The sequence below is a fragment of the Cucumis melo genome, chromosome 4 (assembly GCF_025177605.1).
Source record: "Cucumis melo cultivar AY chromosome 4, USDA_Cmelo_AY_1.0, whole genome shotgun sequence".
Taxonomy (NCBI): domain Eukaryota; kingdom Viridiplantae; phylum Streptophyta; class Magnoliopsida; order Cucurbitales; family Cucurbitaceae; genus Cucumis; species Cucumis melo.
Window position 1 is genome coordinate 13,131,706 of NC_066860.1, and position 16,466 is coordinate 13,148,171.

The 16,466-nt window shown below is 30.9% G+C and overlaps 1 protein-coding gene across 1 annotated transcript; it reads left to right on the forward strand.

Moving 5' to 3' along the window:
- Positions 1 to 8,985: 8,985 nt before the first annotated feature.
- On the forward strand, positions 8,986 to 10,053 carry LOC127148924 (F-box protein At5g18160-like). Its single transcript, XM_051083356.1, has one exon. The coding sequence runs from the start codon at positions 8,986 to 8,988 to the stop codon at positions 10,051 to 10,053; it is 1,068 nt and encodes a 355-aa protein (XP_050939313.1).
- The last annotated feature ends 6,413 nt before the right edge of the window (positions 10,054 to 16,466 follow it).

A 16,466-nucleotide genomic window follows, 5' to 3' on the forward strand; every position in this document is an offset into this window, starting at 1 on the left:
CTTTTTTTAAATAAAAAATATAAAAGAATGTTCCAATTAAATACACACTTTTGAAGTTCTTTGTAACTGGAAAAAAAAAAATATGTATTTATGATTATAAATATTTTAAAACTTATTTCAAACTATACTAATATTTGAATAACACAACTTTAAATTTTTGAACCGTTTCAAGGTGTAATGATTAAATAGAAATTAGATTTAATGTAACATTTTGGAACATCATAATAAATAATACCCAATTCAAATTATATATAAAAGTAAATTCTCTCCCTATATTTAATTTTCAATTAGTTCACATGTCTAATAAGGTTACATGTTTGTTTTGAGTGATTTTCATTTTCCTTTTACTATTTCATATTCTTACTCTGATTTTTTTCAATGTTGAATTTGATATATTGATATTAACATTTAATAATGTGATTTAAAATAATTGTATTTATTGATTAATGTGGTTTTTATACTTTCAACTTAATTATGTTACTTCCATGTACTTTTAAAATGTTTATTTTGGTTGAATGTTACTATACATGTCCATTTATCCTATGGGGTCGAGGCCTGTGTAAACCCGTCCCAAACGAGGTAGGTAATCTTCGAATACACAAGTAACGGGGAGGGAGTGGGAAAAAATTTTTCCCCATTAGCAACATAGGGCCAGGCACGGGGAATACATTCCCCAACCCCGACTTCGGCCCCTCGAATAAAAATATAATTATATATATATATATATATATATATATATATATATATATATATATATATAATTAAATATAAATATTTATTTATTTACTTATTTAATAATATGTAAAAGAGTAAAAAAAATTATTTCGATATTCTTCCTTTCCATCTTTTTCTCTATTCCATTTCTTTATTTTTTTTTCCTAGTTACATTTCTATGTTGTAAACTTTCTTAAAAAGTATATGTATATATTGTGTCTTGACTTGTGATTTGTAAGCTTGTCTTTAAAAAATATATGGAATTGAAGGCTTTGTTAGAATACTTATAAATTGATCTTTAATTTTTTTGGTATGATTTTTTGAATTTTATGAGTGGATTTTTAAATGTATCTTTCTAATAGTTGAATTTTTTTTTTATAAACAATGAGAATTTGAAATCTTAATTGTTTTAAATAAGAAAATTGACAATATTTTATTGAAAATAAAACAAACTTGAAAATGTATATAAAGTAAATGTTTTTGGAAAGATATTTTTGAAAATTGAAAATTAGAATTTGGAAATACGTTTAATAAGAAATATATTTTTGAAAATTGGAATTTGAAGATTTAAATATTTAATAACATATTTTGTTTATATATATATATATATATATATATTTAAAAAAAAAATTGGAGATTGAAATTTGAAATTTGGAGAGGTATTTAACAAGAAAGTTTTTTTGAAAATTGAAGATTAGAATTTGAAATTTAGAATTTTGAAAATTGGGATATATAAATATTAAATATTTTTTTTTTAAAAAAAAAAGAAAGTATGGGGTTCACGCATCTAAACCGTAGACGACTTCTATGTCCAAATTATTCTATTTTTGTCGATCCTTAAATGTTTTTGGTTTAGATTCAAGTTTGTTTGAGAATATTTCATTAATGTTATGAAATAAAGAACCAAAAACTAAATAAGAACACAAAAGAAGAATAGAGAAGAGAGGAAGAAGAGAAGACAATTAAACTTAATTGTGATGTGTCTTACAAAGGCACCACACTCCTCTAAGATATGAAAATTGTAACCTTGGTAGATTATATATACATTTATAATATATCATTATATTTACAATACTCCCCCTTAGATATCCATATTATATAAAAATAAATGTCTCGTTAAAATCTTATTAGGAAAAACCCCGATGGAAAAAAATCCTAGTGAAGGAAAAAGAGTATATCATTTTTATACATTAGTAATTGCCTCATTAAAAACCTTACTAGGAGAACCCAATGAGAAAAATCATAGTCAAGGGAAAAATAGTGCAGTATTCTTATTCCTTGAGGGCAATATTTCTACTTCTCTTATGGATACATCACTTGAGTTCTCTAAGTCGTCACATTCCAATGTTGTACACCAGCTTTTCAAATGTTGATATAGGTAATGCTTTTGTGAATAAGTCCACCAAGTTGTCTTTTGAAGAAATTTGTTGAACACTGATATCACCATTTTCTTCAAGGTCATGTGTATAGAAGAGTTTTGGTGAGATATGCTTTGTTCTATCTCCTTTTATATATCCTTCTTTGATTTGTGTTATACATGTGATATTATCTTCAAATAGTATTGTTGGTAAATTTTTACTAAAAGACAAACCACGTGTTTCTCGAATATGATGAGTCATTGACCTCAACCATATACATTCTCTACTAGCTTCATGTATTGCAAGAATTTTTGCATGATTCGATGAAGTGGCCATCATGGTTTGCTAAACAAACCGCCAAGATATAGCAGTTCCTCCACATGTAAACAGATAACCTGTTTGAGATCTTGTTTTGTATGAGTCAGATAAATATCCAGCATTCGCATAACCAACTAGATCAAAGTTTGATTTATTTGAATAAAACAAACCCATATCAATTGTCCTTCGAAGATAACAAAGTACATGCTTAACTCCATTTCAACGTCTTTTTTTTTAGAAGAACTATATCTTACTAATAGATTTACTGAAAATGATATATTTGGTCTTGTGTTATTAGCAAGATACATTAGTGCACCTATTGCACTAAGGTACGGTACTTCAGGACCAAGTAATTCTTCATTATCTTCTCGAGGTCGAAAGATATTCTTTTTTACATTTAGTGATCGAACTACCATTGGAATGTTCAATGGGTGCGCTTTGTCCATATAGAATCTTTTTAAAATCTTTTCTGTATATATCGATTGATGAATAAAAATTCCATCGGCTAAATGCTCGATTTGTAAGCCAAGACAAAATTTTGTCTTACTAAGATCTTTCATTTCGAATCCCTTTTTGAGATATTCTATTGCTTTTGAAAGCTCTTTAGGAGTTCCAATTATATTTAAGCCATCAACATATAGAGCTATAATCACAAATCCTAACTGTGATTTTTTAATAAAAACACATGGACAAATTGGATTATTTTGATAACATTCTTTCAATAAATATTCACTTAAGCAATTGTACCACATTCGTCCTGATTGTTTCAATCCATATAATGATCTTTGTAATTTGATTGAACATAATTCTCTAGAGTTTGAATTATATGATTCAGGTATCTTAAATCCTTCAGGGATTTTCATATAGATTTCATTTTCCAAAGATCCATACAAGTATGTTGTAACTACATCCATAAGATGCATATCAAGATTTTCACATACAGCCAGACTAATTAAATATCTTAATGTAATAGCATCCACTATAGGAGAATATGTTTGCTCATAATCAATGTCTGGTCGTTGAGAAAATTCTTGTGCAACAAGTCATGCTTTATATCTAGTGACCTCATTACTTTCATTTCGTTTATGCACAAATACCCATTTAAATCCCATAGGTTTTACACCTTTAGGTGTATGAACTACAGATCCAAAAACTTCATGTTTCGTGAGTGAGTTTAATTCTGCTTGGATGACTTCTTTCTACTTGGGTCAATCATTTCTATTACGACATTCGTCAACATATTTAGGTTCATAATCCTCATTTTCAAGAATGATATTATGTGCAACATTATACGCAAAAATGTTGTCCACAACTACATTAGTTCTATTCCATCTTTTTCCTGTTATGGTATAATTTATCGAGATATCATTGTTATCTTCATATACTTGAGTCTCTTCAACATTTTTACCATTAGTCGTGTCCATGACTTTTTCTTGAATGTTTCTATTGTCAATTAAGTCATTTCGACTATTGATCACTTTTCTTTTTCGAGGATTTTTATCCTTTGAACACATCAGTTTACCACGCTTTTGGCGTAGCGTTGATTCATTAATTGTATCAACTTGCTGAGTTGGGATTTCAATTCTAGATTGAGCATTTGCAGCTGGAATTTATGACTTGGTCACTTTCTTAGTATCTATAAATGCATCTGGCATTTGGTTTGCTACACTTTGTAAATGAATCATCTTTTGAACTTCTAGTTTACATTGCTTTGTACGAAAATCTAAATGAGACAATAACAATACATTCCAGGCAATTTCATTTTCTAACTTCTTAATTCATTCCCCTAATGTTGAAAAATTTGTCTTATTAAAATGACAATCAGCGAATCGTGCAGTAAATACATCCCCCGTCAAGGGTTCAAGATATCTAATAATTGATGGGGATTCAAATATGACATATATTCCTAACCTTCTTTGAGGTCCCATTTTAGTACGTTGTGGTGGGAAAATTGGAATATATACTGCATAACCAAAAATTCGTAGATGAAAAATATTTGGTTCCTGGCCATAAGCTAATTGTGTTGGGGAGTACTAATGATTAGATGTCGGTCTTATGCGTATAAGTGGCATTGCATGCAGAATAGCATGACCCTATATAGATAATGGAAGTTTTGCTCTCATAAGTAATGGTCTGACAATCAATTGTAAACGCTTGATAAATGATTCTGCCAAACCATTTTGTGTATGAACATGGGCTACAGGATGTTCAATATTTATCCCAGTTGACATGCAATAATTATTAAATGCTTGGGATGTAAATTCATCAGCATTATCAAGTCGAATGTTTTTTATTGTATAATCAGGAAACTGTGCTCTCAATTTGATTATTTGAGTAAGTAATCTTGCAAATGCAAGGTTTCGACTTGATAATAAACACACATGTGATTATCTGCTTGATGCGTCAATTAAAACCATTAAGTATCTAAATGGTCCACATGTCACCATGAATCCGTTCTAAAAATGTAGGTGATTCAACTCTCACTTTGGCTGGTGATGACCTAATAATTAATTTTCCTTGAGAGCAAGCAATACATGATAATTCATTAGATTGAATAATCTTCTAATTCTCTAGTGGATGTCCATGAGAATTTTCAATAATTCTTCTCGTCATTATTGACCCGAGATGATCCAATCGATCATGCCAAACAGTAAACTTATTTAAATTCATGAACTTCGGGTTCATGGTGGCATATGTTTCAATTACTCGTATATGACTATAATATAATTCAGAAGAAAATGCAGACAATGTTTCCAATATACGCTTCTCATGTGAAATAATAAATGTAATATAAAAATATTATATATTATTTTTATTGTTAATTTCAACATAATAACCATTTTAATGTATATCTTTGAAACTCAATAAGTTTCTTTTTTACTTACTAGAGAACAAAGCATTATTAATTGTGAATCTTGTTCCTCCGCAAAATAAGGTTTGCTCTATTAAAACCTTCAATCAAGTTTGTAGAACCTGATATATGTATTGACATTTGCTTCAAGCATTGTCAATGTAGAAAAATATTTTTTATTTTTAAGTATTGTGTGCGTAGCTGCACTATCTGCTAAACATAAGTCTTCATTATTCATTTTTGAGTCGGCCAAAATATGAGAAATGTCTATAACTCTTCATTAAAAAAAAACGATTACACAATTATCATAATTAAATGAAGCATTTGCTACTTGGTAAAAAGGAAAAAAAACTAACATTCAAATGTAAATAATGTAAATAAATTGGTAAATGTTAAATAGAGAAAACATAATGCAAATATTAGTTTTGGACATTATCATAATTAAATGAAGTATTTGCTACTCCTTCATTAACATCATTTTTCTCTTCAGAAGACTCAAAGAAGTCCGCCACATCCAAATAGGTCATGTTGGAAGGGTCAAATACATCATCTTGATAGGCAAAGTTTACTTCCACATTCTTCCCTTTTTCCTTCAATGAGGCTTGATAGAGGTCGACTAAGTGCTTGGATGTACAACAAGTACAAGTCCAATGACCTATCATACTACAACGGAAGTATTGATTTTCACCACTTTTAATTTTCTTATTTTGTGGAGTCTTCCTTCTATGATCATCATTTGTGGTTTTTTTGAAATCTAAATGATTATTACCACGTAAAGTATAATTACTTCTTCCTCTACCACAGTCACGATCTCGGCCACGATTACAACCTCGACCATTAATATTATTTAAAAATACAACATCTTCAGGGAATGGTGTTGCTTCAGTTGGTCGAGATTCATGATTTTTTATTAATAACTCATTATTTTGTTCAGCCACATGAAAAACATGATATGAGTTCATAATACTTTTTAAAACCTCTTTCTCGATATTGCTGCTGCAGGAGCATATTCGAGACATGAAATGTTGATCAAAAGGTTTTCTCTAACATATCTTCATCAGTAGCTTTTTCTCCGCATAATAATAATTTTGAACAAATTTTAAATAATATGGAATTATAATCACTTACTGATTTAAAATCTTGCAACCTCAAGTGCATCTAATCATATCGAGCTTTAAGAATAATTACACTTTTTTTATGATCATACATTTCTTTTAAACTTTGCATAGTTCATAAGGATCTTTTATCGTAAGATATTCAATCTTTAGTCCCTCATGAAGATGATATCGAAGGAAAATTATGGTTTTCGCATTTTCTTGACTTGAAGTCGTGTTTCATTTTTTAATCATTTCTTCAAGATTCATGGCATCTAAATGAATTTCAGTATCAAGCACCCATGATAAATAATTATCACCATTGATATCAAGAGCTAGAAATTCTAATTTGGTAAGACTTAACATGGTAAAACTATAACAAAGAACAAAGAAACTAATTTATATTAGAAATTTAATAAACATGTTAAACATGCATTCTAAGACAACTTAGATAAATATCATATTATGCACATGATACAAAAATTAGTGGAACCCATATATAATAATTCAAAATATGCATGTTAATGTACAATAATTAAAATTACAAATAAAAATTACATATACATATTATGGAATATTGACAACAATACATACCAAAAATGTTAATTTTACAACATACTTATACATAATATGTTAAAACAACATACTTAAGTAAATTGATAAAAACATTTAGAGCATAAAAATAATTACAATACTTATACTAATAGAAAGTAAACAACTAATTATAAACACAAATCATAAAAAACCCATAAACTATACATAGATCTTAAAATAATTGAAAAAAGAACCAAACATAAACAATTACATAAATCATAAAGAAATTAAGATGAACTAAACTATAATCTTATCATGAACTAAAAATATTTTTTAACAAACAATAACCATGTAAACATAATATGTAAAATTACAACATGCAATAGGTATAAAATATTACATTCTCAAACATTTAAACTATGCATGATGTATACATGGATTGTTTCATGCAATATTCACAAATACAAAAATAAAAAAACTAATATTATAACTTACCTTTTGCAAATAATAAAATTGTAGAGTGTCGTGCTGATAACGTGTTATGAAATAAAGAACAAAAAACTAAATAAGAACATAAAAGAAAAATAGAGAAGAAAGGAAGAAGATAAGACAATTAAACTCAATTGTGGTGTGTTACAATATTTATAGGAGATTACATTATGGAATTCAATGGAAAGACACCACATTCCTCTATTTATAGGAGGTTACGAATTCAATGGAATGAATGTTACAATATGGAATTGAATGAAAGAGTTATATGAAAATTGTAACTTACGTAGATTATGGATATCTACACTTATAATATATCATTATATTTACGATAACCAATAATTTTTTATTTTCTTTGTGTTCCAGTCTTAGCTTCCTTTTTCAAAATCCAATAGCTGGCCAGATTATATAGAGTTTTGGTTAACATTAAAAAGAGTGTTTTCTAAATTCTAAATTCTGACAGAAAATTGATGTTGCCAACGAAAAAGGAAATTTCATAGTTTCCTAATAAAGAATAGGGATTGGTATTTTCTATCTAAAAAAATCATATTTCTATATCTATGTATATATTTAGAACTTCCTCTTTTGCAAATAATATTAAGGACATGCCGGCTAAGCTTCTACCAACTATCGCCTCTCCTTTGCCATCTCCATAGTTGTTTTTGTTGGAATTACTGTAACTGAGAAGAGCCCAGGAAGAACTTCTAATTTTAGTTTAATAAAATACTATTTCTTTGATTTGAAATTTCACATTAGAATCTATAATTATTTGTCGACATTCTAAAAATAGTAAAATAAGCAAAATCATAACTCATTAACTTTTCTATAAATAACTTTTTTGCTATACGTATAAATTCTTCATTATTTTTTCTTTTTCTTTTTTATTCTCAATTAGGAAAAACGCATTGTTAAATGTTTTTGGTTTAGGTTTAGGTTTATTTGAGAATATTTCATTATTAATTTTTTTATTTTCTTTGTGTTCTAATCTTTTTTCTTTTTTCAAAATTTAATAGCTGGCCACTTCCTATAGATTTTTGGTTATCATTAAAAAAAGTGTTTTCTAAATTCTAATTAGGGGTGACCAATTCATTTTCTATTAATTTAAAAAAAAAATTGAAGAGTATCAATCTTTTAGAATTATATTAATTAAAATTTGGAAGGGTTAGAAATTATAGACATAATAGAAAAAAATTAAAACTATTTACAAAACATAATCAAATCTATCAAATTCTAGTTTTATTATTATTAAATTTTTTTGCTAATAATTTCTCTGGAAATTTAGCATAGATATATATATAAATAAATTGGAGTTGATTTTAAAAACAAAAATCTAAAGTTCAAAAGATGTTGCTAATAGATTGTGGTGAATTGAGAAGCTAGCATTTTGAAAACTAAAATAGGTTTAAAATTATAAAGAACAAATAGATATAGATGCCAAAAATAAAACTTTGGAATATTTATTTGATTAGAATATGATTTTATTTGGTAAAGGTGATCAAATTTGGAAAAGAAAAATGAAAATATATAAGATTTGAAGAATATTTGAAAATTTTAGTTATTATATGTAGAACGGTATGGACTCTTTCCAAAAGAAAACTCAATTTCCATTCTTATCTGAATAATAACAATGGTTTGCTCCGATGTTGATCAGGAAGATCCCATGGCGGAGGAGCACAACAGTCGTTTCATACCACATGACATAACAATCGAAATTCTCCAACACTTCTCTCTAAGATCACTCGCCATTGCAAATTCTGTCTCTAAGCTTTGGCAGTCCTTCGTTTTCACCAAATCTCTCCATCTCCACACTCCTCCTTCCCCTCCAATCCGCCATGGCTTCTTCTTTCAAAGCTCTCACATCCCAAAAAATGGCGCCCCCATTCACTTCTTCCCTTCGTCTCCCACCTCTCTAACCAAAACCCGTTTCCCCAATCTCCGTCTTCTCGCCTCCAGCAATGGCCTCCTCCTCTGTAGCAAACCAAATCAAAACCCCGCCATCCATTACTCTGTTTTCAATCCCTCCACAACTCAACTCATTCCCATCCCCAAACCAAGTAATCTCATCTCCAGTGTCAAAATCGGCTTCCATTCACATGATTCTGTGTCTTTCACCATCCTTCGATTTGTAAATTTTGGGTTCAAACCGATGGAGATTTTCGCCTCAGAAACGGGGGAATGGCGGCGGCTGGATTTGTATTTTGATATGGATACTATATTTTTGCCATTTGAAGGACCATCGGCGGTGGTTTTGAACGGAGTTTTTTATTGGTTGGAGTTTAATTCCTTCATTTACGCCTTTGATTTGCTTAGGAATGAGTTTTATCAAGTGGGGTTTCCTTATGAAGAAACAGAGTATGGGCGAAGTGTGTTGTTACGATGCCTCGCTATCGCGGGCGGGAGGCTGATGATGGCTTCGACGGATGGGGAGGTTGTTGAGATACGGGTTCTTGAAGATAGGGATTGTTTGTGGAGTTTGAAGTGCAGAATGAGAGTTGAAGATGTTGTTGTTGGCATCAATGAAAACAGTCGGAGATTGGTTGGGATTGTGGGGTTTGATTCGGAAAGGATTTACTTGAACACGACGGAGTTTGTGATTTGTTGCGATGTTGGGAGTGGAAAAGTTGAGATTGTTTACAGATTTGATACAATTTTGGAGTCTACCCATCTTTCTAACTTCACCTTTTTTCCTTATTAGCCACCTTGTTATTTCTTTGGAGTTTTTCTGGCAACTTAGGAAGATTTTAGAGAATTAGGTTCAAATCTAAAATACATGTTTCTATTATATTTATTTCAAAATTCATCAATTGTTGTATATTTAAGGAGAAAAAATATAAAAGATTGTAAAAATAACAAATCATTATAAACTCATTCTTGATGGGCTTAAAAAAATAAAAAATAAAAAAATAAAAACAAAATAGTTCACTGCTCTCTTGTCATTTTATTGATCTCTAAATTGCTTGAACGTTTAACAAACTAACCTCTAAAGAAAGGTTTTCTTTTCCACCTTTTCAATAGCTCATGAAGAATAGGTGAATTATTTAGAAACAAAGGATTGCAAAAGCGTATGAGTAATATTAAATCATCATTAAAGAAGAGGACATACATATAACACATCAAAAATATTTAAACAATTTCAAAAACGGAAAGAGTCAACATGTTCATCTACAAATTGGGAAATACAAAAATTGTTTGTGATTAACTGGCATCGCCTATATTTGGTATCGTTTATATTTAATCTAAATACCCAATAGATTATATTTAATAATCTAAGTAGTCAAATCACAACAAAATTTTTTAGAATTTTTAATACACTATCGGTACACGATTTGATCGATTAAATTTTACGACCCAAATTTAAACATTTTTTTAACATGCTTTGTTAGATTTGACTTATTACACGTTTAGATTTGGCTATCTTATATCCCAACACTTTTTCTTCACAATTTGCACACGATCTTAAACAATCAAATAATAGTTTGAAAAAAAAAACTTTTATATTTGATATATGATAGTTTGAAAAAAATAAAAAAAAATTATAGAAGAAGAGAACAAAGACGAAGAAAAGGAAAAAAAATCCCAGACAGGAAGATAAGAAATGCTATAAAAAGGATGAACAAACATGGAATATTTAAAAAAATGGTTAGATTTTCATTTTATTCTAAGTAGGTTTGTTATATTTATGAAATTTAACTAAGAAAAAAATTAAATTCAAAATCACGGTTCTTTTATTTTCATTCAAAACAAATATATTTATAAATTATAAAACTATTGAAAAATATTATTTTAAGGGAAATGTTATCAATTTTTAAAAATATATATATTTAATATCAATTATTACTATTTTGGATAAATTGAATCCATTATTTTTTTAATCACGTAACATAAAAATAAATTCAAATTTTTTTGTAAAGTAAATTATTATTAGATAAAATCTATCTTTTCTATAAAAAATGAGTTTTTTTTTTCGAAAATATAACAAACCGATATAATATTTACACCACATAAAACAATTATGAAAACAAAAAAGGCTCACAAGCTCACAAGCCTACAATGAAAAATACAAAAAATGTCATAATCAACACATGACTAATCGGACACACGCCTCACGGGTAATCTTCTTTCTAAACAATTGTGTACAACAATTTAAACGAATGATTTACTATTGTTTAGGTCCTAATATACGATCATGTAGTTCTTTTTAAATATGAGAAAAAAAGCTTCAAGTTTAAATGACCATGTTGACCATGTCAAACGATTGTGTTGACCATGGCAATCGATCCTATTGATCATGGAAAACGAGCGTATTGATTATGGTAAGCGATCATATAGTCCAATGTAAATGATAGTTAAAAACTTCAAATCAAACGATCGTGTTGACCATGCTAAATGATTGTTTAGTTTATTTTAAACGAAAGAAAAAATACTTCAAATTTAAACAATCGTATTGATCATGGTAAATGATCGTGTTAACAATGGTAAACGATCATTTAGATCATATCAAAATGATATTTAAACGATTTTGTTATTCTCAAATATAAGGAAGATAAAGTAGATTCATAGAATCTTGCCAAAAATGGTGAAGATGAAATAAGAGATTTAATTAGAAGAACAAATCAATTAAAAATAGAAGAAAGAAAATATGGAATAGAAGATAAAGAAATCTGGTAAAGAAGATGACAAATCGCAAAGAAGAAAAAAAAAGATGAATTGTCTGCAATATTCAAAAGTAAATATGAAAATTATAAAAATATTTTAATGACTTGATGACCTTTTGTTTTTTGACACGGGTAGTAAATATTTTTGGGTTAATTAACCTTAAATATTTACCAATTTATCTCTTTTTCGTCAATTGTTAATTCTTTCCCTTTTCATAATTAATTATTTATCTCTTATATTTTTATTTATCTCATATCTGGATGGGTCCATAATTGAGCATGTGCAGTTTGGTCTGTCCATGGCACCTTCTTGTCATCTTCCATTAAAATCTCTCCGTCATGAAGACGTTGAGTGATGATTTCGTTTTGTTGAATTGAGTCCTTACATAACACAAACTAGAAAAATAGTAAGTAGTCACTGGTGCATCAATCAAATTAAGACAATCTAAACATAAAGTGTGAGAACTAACCATGAATGATGCGTCCAATACCGTAAATTCGTATATGCATAAATTTGCTCTCTGAGTGCATCTTTTGTTGAATGTGCATCATGAATAGATCCATGGTCTACAAAAAGTTCAAACATTAGTAATGTAATATTTAAATAGAAAATTTTAGTGCTAACCCTAAATTTACATTTTCAACAACCTAGATGTCCTTCTCTAATGTCTAGAAGAAATCCTTTTTCTGGAAAGAGTAGACAACAACCCGCTCCTCATGCTTGATTTTTGGACTTTCCCTCGATGACAAGTACACCCTCCACATGTCTGCATCAACTGGCTAGTGGGGGTCATATATCAGTTCTACTATTTCTATAACTTTTGAAACCGATACTAGTTACAAGGAATCATTAGCAAGTTCCTTATATTTTTTGCATCACTATAGGGAAATTTAACCGGCTTCTTCCTCCTATGTCGCGGTGGAGGCACTTTCTTGTCCTATAATATATCAAAATCTAGTTCAACTTAAGTAACCCAAAAAAATTTTTACATGTCATATGTACCTCTTCCTTGTCTCAATGGTTTGATCAAGGTAGTAGAGGTGAGGCTTTGTATGTTAAAATGAACTTCTTCGGATTGTTGTTTGTCAAATGGAAGGATTGGAGAAGGTGGGACACCATATTTAACATCGCTACAATCATGGGCAAATGAGGACCACGACATCTTCAATGGGGACCTTTGATACGCCTACTGTCGAGTTCGCTAACTCTTCTTGATAAACCCTAAACCCTATCATTTTAGTTGGCATCTAACGATGGGACCACAACTGGATTAACGACGTCAACACTGGGGTGCTCGTTTATAGCCTTATCCTCACCACCTCATTCTTCATAGTCCTTGTCGTCATTGGTGTCTCTAGGCGTTGATTGAGGATTATGAGACACACTCTAAAAGAAACAGAAAATTACATCAAACACAAACGAAGTAGAATCTATCAATTGAACATTAATTAATTGATTAAACAAAACAAGCAAAAACATTACACGACATATCACGACTAAGACCGTAAGCAACTCATTTATGGTTGATAACTCGGTTGTAAAGAAGGACTCCATGCGATCAAATCGGGAGTCCATGTGGTCCAACTTTAACTCCATATCGTCGGGCCTAGAGTCAAAGTGGCGCATATTTGCTTCCGCCTTAAGCTTTGGACATGTTGAAAGACCACTAATGTTTGAAGCAAAGCCCTCAGTGTTATCCTCACGAGGATGTGCATGTGGTGTAGGTTGACACTGGGCGGAAAATTGAAGTTGATGTTGGCTATGAGGATGGGAAGGAGGAGCATCGTCATCTAGAAGAGGAGCATTAGGGATATCCTAGTAACCTTCCGTAGAAGGGATGGCAAGAACCCGATCTAGGTATGCAAGCTATTCTTCTATGGGTTGAATTGCTTGCATACAACTTGCATTTGGAACATCAAACAACAACTATCGGTTATTAAACCACCCTAAACCATAATGTGATCGTGGAATAACAAAAGAAACAAGGACGGAACATGAAGACTTGTGACTCAATCACATTAAATCCAGGTGAGTAAGTGCAACTCCATCGCATGATGCATGGTATCACATAATGCGAAGCCCTATTGACTACCCACCCACTTATAAGCGACACCATCTTGTATGCTCAAACCTAAATATGCAAGAATAACATTAACAAAAGAACAATAATTAGGTATATAACTAAATAAAACATAATAAGCAAGATTAGGTTACTAACCTGGAAGGCAAAGGGGAAGCCATATAGGCTGTAGAACTTCGAGGTCTTTTTCTTATGTATAGCGGCCACCTTCTCCCTCGATTCCTCTTTCAAGCTAGATAGGGTCTTCGTGTATATCAACTCACCTCAATCGTAGCTCACAAAGTCCTTAAGGTCGTTAATGAGGCATAACATGGTCGAGTCCATATGCTGCCTCCTCTCTCTCTCCATCACGGTCAACTCAATGAGTAGAAGAGTGACATCTTCACAGCATCATTGTCACTCTTAAAAGTTAGGTTTGGGTAATCTTTATCCAACTCCGACCTATTCATGTTAGACCAATTGCTAAGGTAGAGGTGTTTTAACCTCCAAGCTTTATCCTCTTCAAATCAGATAGGACGTCTCAACCTAGTCCCTAACCTCGTGATTGTATCAAAGTCCGTCCAAAGCAGAACTTTTGACTGAGTAGTTTAAATGAGATAATGTCGTCCCATTTTGTCTTCAACCTCTCTCAGGAGGATGTAGTGGCAGGGTGATCCATCGAAAATCAACTTCACGTCCAGGAAATGACTAAACATTGTTTTCATGAACATGTGTACTTGATTAGGTTTGCTTATTTTTTATGTTCAACACTGTCTTCGTTAAGTGCAAAACAACATGTCAGGTTGGCCAAGAAAAAGTCCTTAAAATTGATCTTTGTGACAAGAGGCATCTGCAAGTAAAAGAAAATACATGTAAATCAGTATTTTATGATGAATCTCTAGTCAATCTCGAGGTATTCTCGACCGAGAAAACATGAATAAGCAATTAAACTTGGATAACATTGCATCAGATTACCACGAGATTAGGGTTTTGCATGCATTCTGTGGGGTAATCTTGGTCCAATCTCAAGCAAAATCGTCCTCAAGATTATCCTACAAAATGCATGTGAAACACATCTGATCTCGAGACTCCTTCAATGAATCTCGGGATAATTTCATAGATCTCGATCGAGATTCATCATCTATATGGACCCAGATTCATGAAATCGTCGAGATTTACCGAAAGAGATCAGAAAAATAAGAACATCATCAAAATTGGCTCAAATTAACTCAACATGCAACTACATTAGAAGACCAAAACTATAGAGTTTCCTATCCTCCTCAACTTTCAAACTAAAAACTAAAAACTAAAACCTAAACTATGGAATCGTTTAAAGTAATTCACCTAAACCGATTTGAGTTTGAGGATAGCTTCTTCAAATTTGGGAAAGCAAGAATTAGGGAAGTTTGAAAGATTTTAGTGGCAATCTCATTTATTTTATGGACGAAATGAGAAAAGTGTTTAGGATTTAGGGTTTTGTGAGAATATGTTGTTGGAATTTATGTGCTAAAGCTCATAGTTTGTAGTTTAAAATTATATTATATTCAATAAAGTGGTTATTGAGGACTTATTAGTGAAATTAGTATACTATAAACTTGAATCCAATAAACTAAGGTCTAGAGACTATCTAGTATAGACTTAAACTTTATGTAGAGACATAAATGTAGATCAAGCTCGAGTATATAGCCTAAATGGTTTATAGTGCGTCAATAAGGTTGGACGCCTTATTTTGGGGACACTATGGATGCGGCCTACTTTATAGTTAGTACAAACGGTGTGATCCTAAATCGTTAATGTAGAGACATGGAAGTTGGGGCATCTTATGTAAAGAGTTTACATAAGATTGGAACAATGAAATAGTCACTTTTTAGTTATAACATCGTTAATTGTATAAAATTGACTATTTTGACTATGATGACCTAGATAACTTAATCTTAATTCTGAGCTAACTATGCACTTTTGTTCAAACAGAATTATCCTTAGATCTGCATAGATGGAGACAGCTCAACGACGCTAGTCCGATAAGCCTTCCATTTTAAGGGTAAGACCATGTGGATGGCTAGGGACCTAGGATGCAAGACGAAATTCACTCCTACCTACTTTTAGGGTTAGTAGATAGGTTGCTCCCTTAAGGACTGAATCCAAGTCTTGAACAAAGGACCCCACCCTCTCATTGGCCCGAAAGGGATTCGATTTATAGGCTGGACCTAAAATCAATTGTTCAATAGTGGATCGTGGGACTTAAGGAACAAGATGTAGTCTCAGAGATAAAACAATATTTTGACCCAGCCAAAGTTACGAACAACCTGTGAAGGATTAACTTACTGATCATGGTTATATCAGATGGACAGAAATATATCTATAATGAGAGGAGTGCAACTATGAGACTTTAG